Here is a 13,570-nt window from a genome sequence, read left to right on the forward strand (position 1 = left end):
GTCTTATCGTTCCTTTTTTGGACCATGTTTTCCAAACATTCTCAAAACTTGCACTCTCAAAACTGCCTGTGTATGTCCATTTGCCCGCATATGTCCTAATCAGGTCTTTGTATGTCTAGCTGCCTTCTTTGTGCACAGCAATTTAGGCTTTGTATATGCCGATGGGTCAGTGTGAAAATTTTGATCAGAATGGAGGCTAGCTGGGAATGTGGTCCTGAATCTCAATCCCGTGAGCCTGTTGCACTCATCCTGGAGCCATGATAACACTGAAACAGCTCCTTCCATGAGTGCTTACTGAAACTGAAATGGCCACCAAGAGACATACAGTTTAGTGCATGTTAGGGAGCAGAAGAGAACAGACAGCAAAGCTGTGCACGACTTATGCCCAGATCTTGTCAGTCAGAAGGATGGTCTTGTGTTTCTGGCACAGAAGAGCGAGACAGGAGACCCTGACCTGGATTCTGTTTATGACTCTGCCACAGTCTTCCTGTGCAATTGGAGTATTGAAAGGCTAAATTCATTCATGCCTGTGAGGTGCTTTTGACACCACTGAGCAGCAGATGCTACAGATACACAGGACATTATAATTGCAGAATGTGTGAGACTGGCCCATCTCCAGTGACCAAAGGGGAAAGTCTCTCTAAACTGTTCCTGCACCTTTGGTTCCACTCCTTCCCTCTCTCTGCCTTACAGGCCTCAGGCTGGATACACTTTCTGAACCAGTTTATTATGCTCAGTATATATATCAGTTTACAACCCGTGGTTCATTCAGGCATCAGTTTGTTTGTTATGTCCAGCTTTACCAGAGGATAAAAGGCAAATGCCATATTGCTAGAAAATTACAAACACAACCCTCTAAAAATTGTGCTGTACAATGCAATGTTTATTTTTGTGTATATATAGTGCAAGTGTCTAACATCAAAGCATTAGGGTACAAACCGTGCACATAGTTTCACCCTAAAATCAAAGACCTAAAAAAACAAAGAATCTAAATCAACCCAGTTCCACAAGGGCCACCTTTGTGATAAAAAGACAAAAGATAAACAGGAAACCATGATATTTCCATTACTCTAGCAATGTAACAGCTTTGCAAGTGGAACAAAATTAAATCTGCATTCACTGAGGTTACACTTACAAATCAAAGACTGAATAGCAAAGCATTGTGGGAGCCAAATTCTGTTCTCTTTTATACTGGTGTAAATCTGCTGTAGCTCTGGTGAAGTGAACAGTTATTCTTAATTTAAAATATTTTTATCCCGGCTCAGTTATCAGTCTGCATACAATCAGCATCACATTATTTCCTCTGCATCTTTTCCACAGTTTCACTTTCTTTCAGCCAAAAGTCTAGGGTTTGATCTTTCAAGGTACTGAGCGATTCAGGGGAAGGTGCTGAGCACCCACAATTCTCACTGACTTCTGTGGGAGTTAAAAATGCTCAGCACTTTGCAGGATTAAGCCCTTTGTGATGTGAACGTGCAAATTCACTCTGTTGAGAGGGATCTTGCTTTTTCTCTCAGAATGGAAGAAGAACACTGCACTGCTCTGGCCAGACTACCATGAATTTCAAAAGGAGCATGGTAGCAGTTGGATGTGAGTGAGGAATTTAGGTGAAAGCTCAAAGTGAGACAGACCCTGATTTATCGCCGTCCCAGAAATGCAGAGGACTTATTTGAGCTCCCATCTTGGCTATCATATATGAAAGAGCTCTGTTCTCGGCTCTTGCCAGTCCAATGAGTCATGTTCCCCAGTGTTTTAAAGAGGGCTTTACGGAATCTCTCCCCAACAAACACATAGAGGAAGGGGTTCAGGCAGCTGTGAAGGAAAGCGATGCTCTGAGTTATCTGGAATCCGAGGTCAATGTTGTCAGAGGTTTTGCAGTCATATATAACCATGGTGTAGGCGTTGATGGTTTTGACCAGCAAAATGCTGTTGTAGGGCAACTGGGAGAGGAGGAAAGCTGTGATAATAATGATGATGATCTTTAATGATTTGTGCTTTTGGGATCTTTTGGCTTGAAGGAGGGTATGAATTATAAAAGCATAACAAGTAACCATGACGAAGAGAGGAAGGAGGAATCCTATTGTGATTTTCAAAGCTAGGACTGTAACTTTGGTGGTTCGGGTCACTGTGGTAGGGTACACCATCTTGCAGGTAGTTGTATTACTAACTTGCTTAGATTCACTGTATACTATTTCTGGGATGCATAAGCCTATTGCAATCAGCCAAACGCCAAAGCAAACTAGTTTACTGCACAGAAGCCTTTTTCGCTTAGAGTTCTTAGTTTTCATGGCCTGGACAATTGTAATGTACCTGTCAAAACTAATGCATGTTAGAAATAACATACAGCTGTAGAAGTTGATCTTGTACATGCTATTGAGAATTTTACACATGACATTCTTAAAGGTCCAGCCATCTGAAGCTGCTTTTGCCCAGAAAGGGAGAGTGAAAACAAGGAGCAGATCAGCAATGGCCAGGTGCAGCAGGTATCTGTCGGTGATGCTCTTCCTGTATCTGTATTGCCAGTAGACAAGGATGACGAAGGCATTACCCACTGTGCCGATGAAGAATACAATGCTGAAAAATGCTGGCAGGAAAGTTTGAGCAAACTGCCGGGCGTGACTTTTTTCACAAATTATGTCTGTGTGATTAAACGGGTTGTCGTATGACAGCAACACAGAACTAGAACCCGTATAATAATCCAGGTTAGCCGAGTAGTTCTGGGTGGCCTGCAGGGGAACATCAGGTTAATTACATGCTGACAAAATCATTAAATAAGAAAAAGTGAAGGTGGAATTTTTTCATAGTTCCATAGCTCATTGCTTGGAAGCGAGATTATGACATCTCTCTTTCACCAACAAGAAATGTTTTTTCCTTCAACTCAGAATGTTTGTGACAGCCTGAAAGCCCTAAATCAACTCTGACCTATGGGGATTCCCCCAGTGCAGGCAGCGACCCGTGGATGTAAAGCCAGTATGCCACCTCCCCACAACTCTGCACCACCCAGCATAGCTGGATGTCAGGGTTGGGAGGTGCAAGGAAGGACTATAGCTGATGTGCCTTGCAAATTGGCAATACAGATGGTCCCATAGCCAGCCAGTGCCGTTTACATCAGACAAGGATGGGGCCAGGGTAGAACCAGACCCATAATCAGGGACCTAGAACAGGCAACATTCTGGCTTCCCTCTCTCTGCTGTGCCCAGAGAAAAGTGAGAGCAACAAAGAACGTAGCCAATAGAGTCTATAGAAAACAGGCACAAGGCTGAAATTGCATAGAAGACATATCACTCTTGTGACCTTTTTGCTCTATTTGAACTTTTACTCCAAAAAGGACGTGCTGGGCCTGTCTCTTCATGCTTAACATAGTGTAAATACAGAGTAACTGCACTGGAATCAATCAGCCATTTTCTGACTTGACTTGGACTGGTGTTGCATCAGTGGAGCTCCTGCAGATTTACACCAGTGTGACAGAGATCAGACTCTGGCCCAGTGGAGGAAGACCTGGGTAAAACGGGTGTGTCATCAGAATCAGGCCATCTCTTTCTTACATATTATCTACATATTATATATCGGATTTTATATATATATATATGTAAATGATAGTGCCCTTTTAATACAACATTTCTAATCTGGGTATCTAGAACTCTTACAAAGACAGGCTATTTCTAGATTTCAGAATAGCAGTATTTCTAGAGTGATCACCTGAATCTTCTGATGCTTCCTCATCTGTGGGGCATAGGCATGATCCTGCTGTTAAATCATAGGTATGGGAATTGGATAATCTATGCTCTTGCTGTGTGAATTTAGGCAAATCAATGAAGTTCTCTGCTTCTCATTCCCCGGGCAAGAACTGCAGCAGGAGGAAGTTAACATAAATGCACATTTACATCAGCTGAGGATCTGGCTCCCCAGCTATAGACTACAGACAATAATACTTAGCTCACAGAGGTATTTCACTGTGAAGTGCTTTAAGATCCTCAGTTGGTAGATCCGATAGGAGCGCAAAGTACAGTTATACTCAGCTCAGCAGGCAAATTCATGTCCAGCATCTTTTGGCTGAACCATACTACAAGTTTGCATGAGCTGAGTTGTTTGGTACGGCGGGAGCATCCATGCCTGAACAGATGTGCATTGCTAGCTTGGACAGGACAACACCGTTCTAGAATATGTTCAGGGGAATGTGTTCTAGCGCCTTAGGGAATGATGTCATAGCCTAGGTCACAAACTGTAATGGGGGAAGAAAGAGAGATTATTTAGCAGTAGTAAATTTATACTCACCATGCTCATAAATCTGCACTCAGATCTTTATTCCGTCTTGAAAACAACACTATGAATTTGAGAGGGAATAAGGTGGGTAAGTGACATATAAAATACAGACCTTCGGACAGGACTGAGATGAGTGTAAAACCCAGGAATATTCACAGGAAGCCTCCTCAAATGAGCCTGCAGGCCAGATCCTACTCTCCTTCCTCACATAAATTGTCCCTTTGAAATCCAAGGAGCTGTGTGGGTGAGTAAGCTGAGCAAGATTTTACCCTGCAGTTTTCAGTTATATTTGCAGCTTCATTTTTGTAATGCAAGTTTTCCAAAAACAAACCTCTCTAAATATGCTAAGGCATTTACATTTGCTTTTAACAGCATACTGGCTGCAGCTTTTCAAGTGCTCTGGGCAGGTTAAACTCTTTTGCTGGCTAGGATTAATTCTATTTCTTTTTTAATAAGATGTTCATACTGGGTTCATACTGAAACTGGCTTTCCAAAAGCTCTTGAGAGTGAAAAAAAAATCTCTCAAATTATGTGTCACAAATAACAAGGAAATCCACCTGTCTTCATTAACAGCCTCTAGTTTAAAAACACCTCCATTTTCTGCAATGACTCGTTATCTAATGTTTTTCGTTCCCTCTGGGAAATGTCTTTTTCTATAGGCCGTGATCTCTACTTGGGATTAGTTTCAATTTTAGTCATTGATGGCCAGGAACCATGTAAAACGCAGGGGTGAACAGGAATGGGCCCAAGGAAACCTGTGATTTGCACCAATTTACAATCCTATATTCAAGCAGGGATAAACTAAGCTAGTGCAGATCATGGCTTTCCTTGTCTACAGTTGAGGTTTGCACCAGTGCTGCTATGCACCAATGAGGGAATCCCAAACACTGAGAAAACCTGGTGTTTTCCCCTTAAATACTATTTGCCAACTCAGACGGTGACCACACACCCACTGGATCTCAGTGGAAATCACTCAGAACGTTCAGAGTGTCACTTGTTCCCGCATCTTTAAAAATAGGTCACACTACAAATAGGTTTCGTAGTGTAGCCAGAGCTGACACGTAAAACCGATGACTACAACAGCGAAGTAACATTAAATAGTACTTGTTCCAAGGGACCGTAACCAACGTTCAAGTGCTAGTTTCCCATGAAAATAAAGAAAAAAACAACATGTTTCTCATCTGTGCTGACTCATTAAACCTCTCCTGATCTTATTAGTGGTGGATGGTAACCCATCATCCAGTCCACGAACTGTATTAATTGAGACAACAATCTCATTCTGCTATATATATTACCATTATCCTTTGGTCTAAAATCTCTTATGCTTGTACTCAAAAGGGAAAATTTGAAGAAAATCTACTCAATGTTTTTGTCATTAGCCAAAGTCAAAAACCAACACTTCTTTCATGCGTTATTTGGATACTTTTTGTTCACCCAACTCAGAATGATTTTGTTCTAAAAGTACTAACTTTGGAACTGGTTCCACCACCTTTTGTCTTCAAGGTGCTATCTACGTGAGTATCTGTTACTTTATGAATAAGGTTTGAAAAATGGGGTCTTTGCATTTATATCCTTCTCAGTACGGGACATGAGCTTTGACAGGCTCAGGTTTAAAAAAAAGATTTAAAAAACTAACAAAATTTAAGGTAATGAAAAAATGTGTTCTGTTCATTTTTAAATATATAGGAGAAAGGCATGTAGATTTATGCAGTTACCTGGAATTCTATGCATTAAAATACATCCAATAGCTTTCTTTTTATGACTAATATATATATATATATAGTCATAAAAAGAAAGCTATTGAATATATATATATATATATATATATATATAATTTGCATGCGCTGTGGTGCATTTAGTTGAATTTGTGATCCCCACACATAGGTGAGGCTCACATCGTACATTCAGTTTTCCTCTTTTTTTAAAAAAACGAACAAGGAAAATAAATACCTAAACTATACTAATGCCACAATGCAGGTGGGAATGTTACACTATTAAAAGCAGGCAGATTGAAAAGCCCCATCCCAACAGAAGTCATAACGCAGTCAGACTACACCTAAATGCTAAGGCATAAATATTAACACCAGAGCGTGTCAAATAAAAATAGTATATGTGAAGGGGGTGCTATTTTACAGTGCCCGTAAACCAATGGAACATACTCCGTTCTGAGAGGGATCACTGTAAATCTAGATAATTCCAATAAAACTGGTGGAGTTATCTGGATTTATGCTGGCCTAATTTAGAAGCAAAAAACGTGTGTAATATGTTAGCTGCAACATTGCTCTCATGTGGAGTTTATTATTATTATTTAACGTAGCTTCATTTCAAATATTTAGAGATGCTCTAGATGTTGAAGAAGATACTGACTCATTCTCCTAAAGCAAACCCCGAACCTGAGAGGCGACAAGCAGCAGGCTAGGATGACTGTTAAGTCAATCAGAGCAAAATAATTCATCATAATCAATTTGATCCTCTTCTGGTCACTTTTCTGCAACGATGCAGTTCAAAGGAAAAAAACAAGCCTGTGAATTGACCCTTTTCAACTACTATTTGTCATTTTCGGAGCCAAAATTAAACAATGTGGTCTCCATCAGCCACATTATGTTCGTTCAAAATCTTCTAAGCAAGTGGGGATCTCCCAGGAGAGATGTAACTGACAAAATTACTTTTGGAGGGCCGGGTTCTAACCTCAGTCACACTGATGATGATTCATAGTAACCCCACAGAAAGCAATTTGCACCAGGGATAACAGAGTAGTCATTTAGCTGGTGATTGTCTTGTTTGCTCTTAGTGTGGATTCCAAAATGTTACTGTAAATTATTTTGGGGTGCACAGGGGTAGCTTGGCTGGGCTGACAGCAGCAGCCTCGGCACCCCAAGAATTACTTTTAATGGTAAATATTTTAAAGGAAACAGTAAAAATTTATTACAAAAGGATGAGTTAAAAATTGAATGTACTGCTCGCCCAGAGAGGTGGTGTGTCACAGAGACTCGTCTCCACTGCAGCAGCATGTGGAAAATAAACAGCAAAATCTTAACCCTCATGCCAGGGAGAGGATGGGAGAGAACTGGGCACTTACCAGTGGCTGTAGCACCTTATTGAGTCAGTCTGTCAGTCACTGCACTGGCCCCAGGTGAACGTGTGGCTCCTAAGACATTAGCAACTCCTGGAAAGTGTTTGTCATTCAATGTGGGTCTCAGAGGGCATATGGCTCGAGGATACCGAGTTAGGTGACTCTGTGGCTGCTTTTTTATCTGTGGCTTGGATCGCCTGAGATGTGAAGTAAACCAACCCCCTCCTTCATGTGCAGTTGCATTAAGCCACAGCTGGGTGTTTTCTTCATGCTTGCCAGGGCCGACTCCAGGCACCCGTGTAGCAAGCAGGTGCCTGGGGCAGCCAATGAAGTGAGGGGCGGCACGTGCAGCCATTCGGCGACGGGGCCATCACTCCCTCTTGGAGCCAAGGACCTGCCGCCGAATTGCCACCGTACAAGCAGCGGCGGTAGAGCTACTGCTGATCGCGAATGAGGCGCTTTTATTTTTTTTTTGCTGGGGTGGCAAAAATGCTAGAGCCGGCCCTGATGCTTGCAGTGGATTAGTAGTCATTCTTCCCCCTCTGGTTCAGTGGGAGGCCACTACATCACTGGGGAACCACCAGGTTCTAGATGATTAGCGATTCAAGAGGTGGGGCTGAGACCCCTCTAGCAGGATAGAGCAGAGCAAACGAACAGTCTCGGGGCTCCGGCCCTCAGGCAGGGTGGATTAACCAAATAGTGCCCAGTCCCTTGGGCAGGGCAGAGCCACAAACAGTGTTAGGGCTTTGGCCCTCAAGCAGGGCAGAACAGTCAGTCTAGGGGGGAGGGGGTGTCTCTGACCCTGAAGACAGCTATCCATCTGACATCTTGGCTCAGGTAGACGGCAGACAAATGCAGGCCTTTTGGCCTAAGTTGGGGAGGCTGCCACCCTGGGAATGGTTGGCAGCAGCGGGTAGGGGGACCTGGGCCCATCCCATTCCAGTGGGTCCCAGCCCAGGGCCCCAACAGTGGGAGAGTGTTCTGCCACTGTGTCAATGGGGATCTGCCCAAAACACATTGACCGATATTCAGGCAACAACACAACTGGACTATATTGGCTGTCCCTGGGCTACTTCCTACTCTCCCATTGTAAAGTATCTGTGGCTCAGGGTCACTGCCTGTCTCTCTGGGGTACAGGGTGAGTAACAGTAATGGCAGCTCTTCTCCTGGATCAGTCTCCTCCAGGAGCAGGGCGTGGGGTAGCACAGGTTCAGCTGCGGGGATCTGCAGGGGCCTGGAGACGTCTGCTCCCTTTACTGTCTCAGACCTAACTGAATTAAAGGATCCACCTTTTATACTTCCTGTTCTGCCTCTTAGCTTCCAACAGAAGGAACAAGCCCAGCCCAGTTCCGCCCACCAGGGATCAGAGTGTGGTTCCTACCCCTCTGGCTCAGTGGGAGGCCAATCCACCTCACTACAATGCTGCACAAATGATGTTCTTTATCTTTTTATCCTTTGGGATAAGTAGTTGGATCCTTGGATCCTGTGTAAATGTCTATCTGACTTTTAGCATTTGTCTGCCCACACAGCAGCTAATACAGGGTAAACCAGAAATGCCCAGTGCTGTGGCTGCAACTTGCTATAAAAGCCACTTTGACACTAAATTAGCTGTGACCGGCTCAGCCCAGGGACTTCTCCCTCCTAGTGCATCAGTGGGAACAACCAAACCCAAGGAAAGGGTGAGAATGAATGAGTTGCAGCCATAGTCCTGACGACTCCACACTGACCCGCTCAACTGGCTTGGGGTGCATGGGAGCACATACTGCGCCCTCTGAGGGAAGCCTTGTTTTGTCCTCCCATGGGGGACCTACTGTACAGACTAAAGGCCAGGTGGGGAGGCTAGCTGAGCTAAATTCTGAAGGAGTCTAAGTTGTTGTCATGTCTTCCTTCTTCCAGCCCACTTGACGTGTGTTACTGCTGTCATCAGTGTAGAGGAAGGATGGTTATGGCACTGGACTGGGATTCAGGTGATGTGGGTTCAAATCCTAACTCTGCTACAGATTTCCTGGGTGACTTTGAGCAAGTCATGTAATCTCTCTGTGCCTGAGTTCTCCAGTTGTAAAATGGGGATGATGATACTTCCTTTCTCCCACCCTTTGTCTGTCTTGTCTATCCTGATTGCAAGCTCTTTGGGTTAGGGATCGTCTCTTACTGTGCAAATGTGCCCTGCCTAGTACAGCCGGTCCTGATCTTCATTGGGGTCTCAAGGTGCTATGGTAACACAAATATTAATAATAATATTTGAGACTGCCACTGACCTCCTTGAGGGGGTCTATCAGGAGAGTAGAGCAGCTGTAAAACCCAGTTGGGGCTCTATAAGAGCCCACAAGTGGAGACTAGTCAAATGAGGCATTTAATCAGCACATCTCCCACTGGTTTAGGCCCAGTCCCTTCCACTCTGGTGGCTGTGTCAGCTGACTCTGGATCCTCAAAAAGAACAGGAGTACTTGTGGCTCCTTAAAGACTAACAAATTTATTTTAGCATGAGCTTTCGTGAGCTACAGCTCACTTCTTCGGATGCATAGAATGGAACACACAGACAGGAGATATTTATACATACAGAGAACATGAAAAGGTGGAAGTATGCATACCAACAGGCAGAGTCTAATCAATTGAGATGAGCTATCAGCAGGAGGAAAAAAAACTTTTTGAAGTGATAATTAAGATGGCCCATAGAAGGTGTGAGGAGAACTTAACATAGGGAAATAGATTCAATTAGTGTAATGACCCAACCATTCCCAGTCTCTGTTTAGGCCAGAGTTAATTGTATCTAATTTGCATATTAATTCAAGTTCAGCAGTTTCTCTTTGGAGTCTGTTTTTGAAGTTTTTTTGTTGCAAAATTGCCACCTCAGGTGTTCCAGGCAGACTTACTGCCTCCAGTGTCTTGCTGCCCAGTTCCTGCTGGCATATCAGACCCTGCCTCTGAAAGTAGCTCACTGAGCCTGTCTCTGTTTGAGTGTCAAAGATGGTGTATCTCACATGAAAAGGAACCAGAAGGGAGGAGTTGTAGCAAGAAAAGCAGCTAAGAAAAGGGTGTCAAGAAATGTAACAATTGTATAACTTGCACATTCTTACAGCTTCTTCCGGCAAATCAGCATGCAAATTACACCGATTAAGACTCCCTTATACAATATTTCTTTGTATCTCCCTCATGCAATGTGTGGCCCCCACATTTAATGCATACCAACCAAACCCTGCACTGAAGTCAAAACTATGAATTTCCTCCTAGGTGTTTCTGTGGGGCTTCACAAATATGAATGAAGTTATATTCACAACTCTTGTGAGATGAGGCGCTATTACGATTCCCATTTTACAGCTGGGGAACTAAGGTGCAGAGAGATTAAGGCCAAAATTGTCAAAAGTTTCCATTAACTTTGCATGCCCAATTTGAGACAAAAGGGACCTAATTTTGCAGAGTACTTAGCATTTTTATAGTATTTTATATGCTCAAAGCACAGCTCCCACTGAAATTCAGTGGGGTTGTGAGTATTCAGCACTTCTGCAAATCTGGTGCTCTGTTTCACTTTCTGGGCACTTAGAAAATGAGGAACACACACAGCTAGTGGCCACCTTTGTACATTTTGGGGGGTGAATTAAGATTGGATGTGCAACCTTAATTCTGGCATTTCCTAACTTCTGAGTGCTTGACTTTTCAGTCTTATTGTTCTTTTAATGTAGGGTTGCTGCTGTCATTTTGCTTTGTATGGTACTTTCCTAATTCAAAAAAACAAAACAAAAACAAAACCCCCAAACAAAACAGAAATTCCATCATGTGGAACAATACTGATCCCGCCTTGGGTCATCAGCACAGATCAGACCTTAGATCCACAGCATGGACCTCTACCATTCGAGTTCACAGAGTAAAAGGTAGCAGTAGTAGGCTGGTATCCTATGTGGACCAGCCCTTAGAAGGAGATGAGACACACACTTTGTCAGCGGGTTTCACAGCTATTTGCTGACAGCAGAGACTCAACCCTCTTGGGGTTCAGTTCTAGATTTTGGAGGGCAGTGGTTATAAATCCTTCTGCCCCTGTGCCCTCAGTATGTCTCCAGCCCCCCTCTACTTCTATCCATTCCTCGCACTTCTGCCTCTCTTCCCTTCTGCTTCTATGCACCCCCGACCTGTTGGCTTCTGCACCTATCCAACCCCCAACTCCATGCCCTTGGCTCCTGTCCCACTCCTCCTCTGTTCCTAACCAATCTCCTTCTCCCAGATCCTGCCCCCCACTCTCTGTGCATTTCTCAAACCCACACCCCCACACTTCTCAAACCCACACCCGTCTGCTCCCATCCAGCCCTAGCACAACTTCAGCTCCTGTTTCCCTCCCACTCTGTACTTATATAACACCCCCATTCCTGCCTTTTGTCCCCCTCCCCCATTTACATATCCCATCCCCTTGCCCTCCTCTGCTTCTATATCTCCCCTCTGCTACCTCCCACCCTCTGTCTTGAAATGAATGGGACTACTCACAGAATAAAGCACTTCACAACTACAAGTGGCAAAATCCCCTAATGAATTAAGCTTCACAAGACTCATGTGAAGTAAGTAAAGATTATCTCCATTTTACAGATGAGTAAACTGAGCCTCAGAGTCATTAAGTGAGTTGCTCAAGGTTAGGCAATCAGTCTGTGGCAGAGTCAGAAATATAATCCATATCTCCTGACGCCAATCCCATATTTTATCCATCGGACAGGTAGTTCATAACCTTTATTCTCCCCAGATACTCTTACACCCCACCCTAACAGTAACTCCGACAAAAGAAAACATCAAGATCTGTGCAGAGCTGCTGGGTGGGTAGAAGCTTATTTGCATCAATTGATTGCTCTGAGCTACAGTTGGGTGGGAAATGGGTTTCCTGTCCTGTGAAAATTTTCAAGATTGCAAAAAATGGTCCATCCCAAATTGGAATGAAAAGCTAAAAATCTCAAAAACTTTCATTAACCAAAAATCCAAAATAATTTTAGTTTCGGTCAGTTGAAATAGTTCATTTTCATCATTTTGAAATCTTTAGTTTTGATTTTGATCATTTTTAATTTTTTATACTATAATTAACTAAATTTCTAAACATCAAGTTGTTTTGAACCCAAACTGGACTTTTTCATTTACAAAATGTTGAAATATTTTGTTTAGACAAATTTGAAACTTTTTTCAATTTTTTTAAGTCAAGAAATTAATCAAAACTGCCCCTTTTCTGCCCAAAGGGTTTGTTTTGAGGAATGTTCATTTTCCAATGAAAAAATGTTCAGTTAAAAAATTCCCAGCCAGCTCTGTCCTGAGCATCTTCTAGCTCCCAACCACATACAAGAGTGGCTACCTTCCACCCCTCATATGCACCATACAGGGCCAGTGACACCATCTGGAGCCAGTTTATATGGCAAATGATCCTGATCCAGCCATTAGATATCTTTGAAAAGTTAGGAGACTGCATAAATTGCTCGCTCTGGAGATGAAAATTAGCTCTTTATTTATTACTTTTTAACATCAAAAAAACAAGAAACTCTTTAACCACAGCTGTTGAGACAAGTAGGCCCAAAAAGCTGCTATGTCACCCACTTTGCTTATTGACATCACTTTTCTGCTTCTTTCTGTGCTTATCAGCAGTACAGGAATATTTCCTATGAGGGCAACTCATCCACTTCAAACCTGTAAAGAGGCAAGCTCAGATCTCTCAGAAGTGTTGTAGAGTCAATGAGAAATCAGCAAATGTCTAGTGCACGGGTCGGCAACCTTTCAGCAGTGCTGTGCCGAGTCTTCATTTATTCGCTCTGATTTAAGGTTTCACGTGCCAGTAATACATTTTAACATTTTTAGAAGGTCTCTTTCGATAAGTCTATAATATATAACTAAACTATTGTTGTATGTAAAGTAAATAAGGTTTTTAAAATGTTTAAGAAGCTTCATTTAAAATTAATTTAAAATGCAGAGCCCCCCAGACCAGTGGCCAGGACCCAGGCAGTGTGAGTGCCACTGAAAATCAGCTCACGTGCCGCCTTCGGCACATGTGCCATAAGTTGCCTACCCCTGGCCTTGTGACCAAGAGAAGGAGGCTGTGCAAACTATGCAAGCACCAAGACAGCAGGGACATTCAGTGTGATCTTGAGCGAGAGACTTGTAGGGCTGAATTTTCAATAATACGTTCCTGAAACACACACCCCAATCAAAACTAACATTTTGTGTGTGCATCTAATTAATTGCCTGCACATGTGCCCATAACACATTATTAAACTATTA

General features: G+C 43.0%; 2 protein-coding genes across 15 annotated transcripts in view; one reads left to right on the top strand and one right to left on the bottom strand.

The window, feature by feature from the left end:
• Positions 1–13,570, top strand: part of FYCO1 (FYVE and coiled-coil domain autophagy adaptor 1) — a 221,008-nt gene that overhangs the window by 182,523 nt on the left and 24,915 nt on the right. The gene's annotated exons all lie outside the window — the stretch shown is intronic.
• CCR9 (C-C motif chemokine receptor 9) lies at positions 909–4,141 on the bottom strand. The gene is made up of 2 exons (XM_039522244.1): positions 3,700–4,141; positions 909–2,726 (listed from the first exon to the last, which is right to left on the bottom strand). The coding sequence occupies exons 1-2, from the start codon at positions 3,721–3,723 to the stop codon at positions 1,638–1,640; spliced, it is 1,113 nt and encodes a 370-aa protein (XP_039378178.1). The 5' UTR covers positions 3,724–4,141; the 3' UTR covers positions 909–1,637.

Source organism: Mauremys reevesii, linkage group 2, assembly GCF_016161935.1.
Source record: "Mauremys reevesii isolate NIE-2019 linkage group 2, ASM1616193v1, whole genome shotgun sequence".
Classification (NCBI taxonomy): Eukaryota; Metazoa; Chordata; order Testudines; family Geoemydidae; genus Mauremys; species Mauremys reevesii.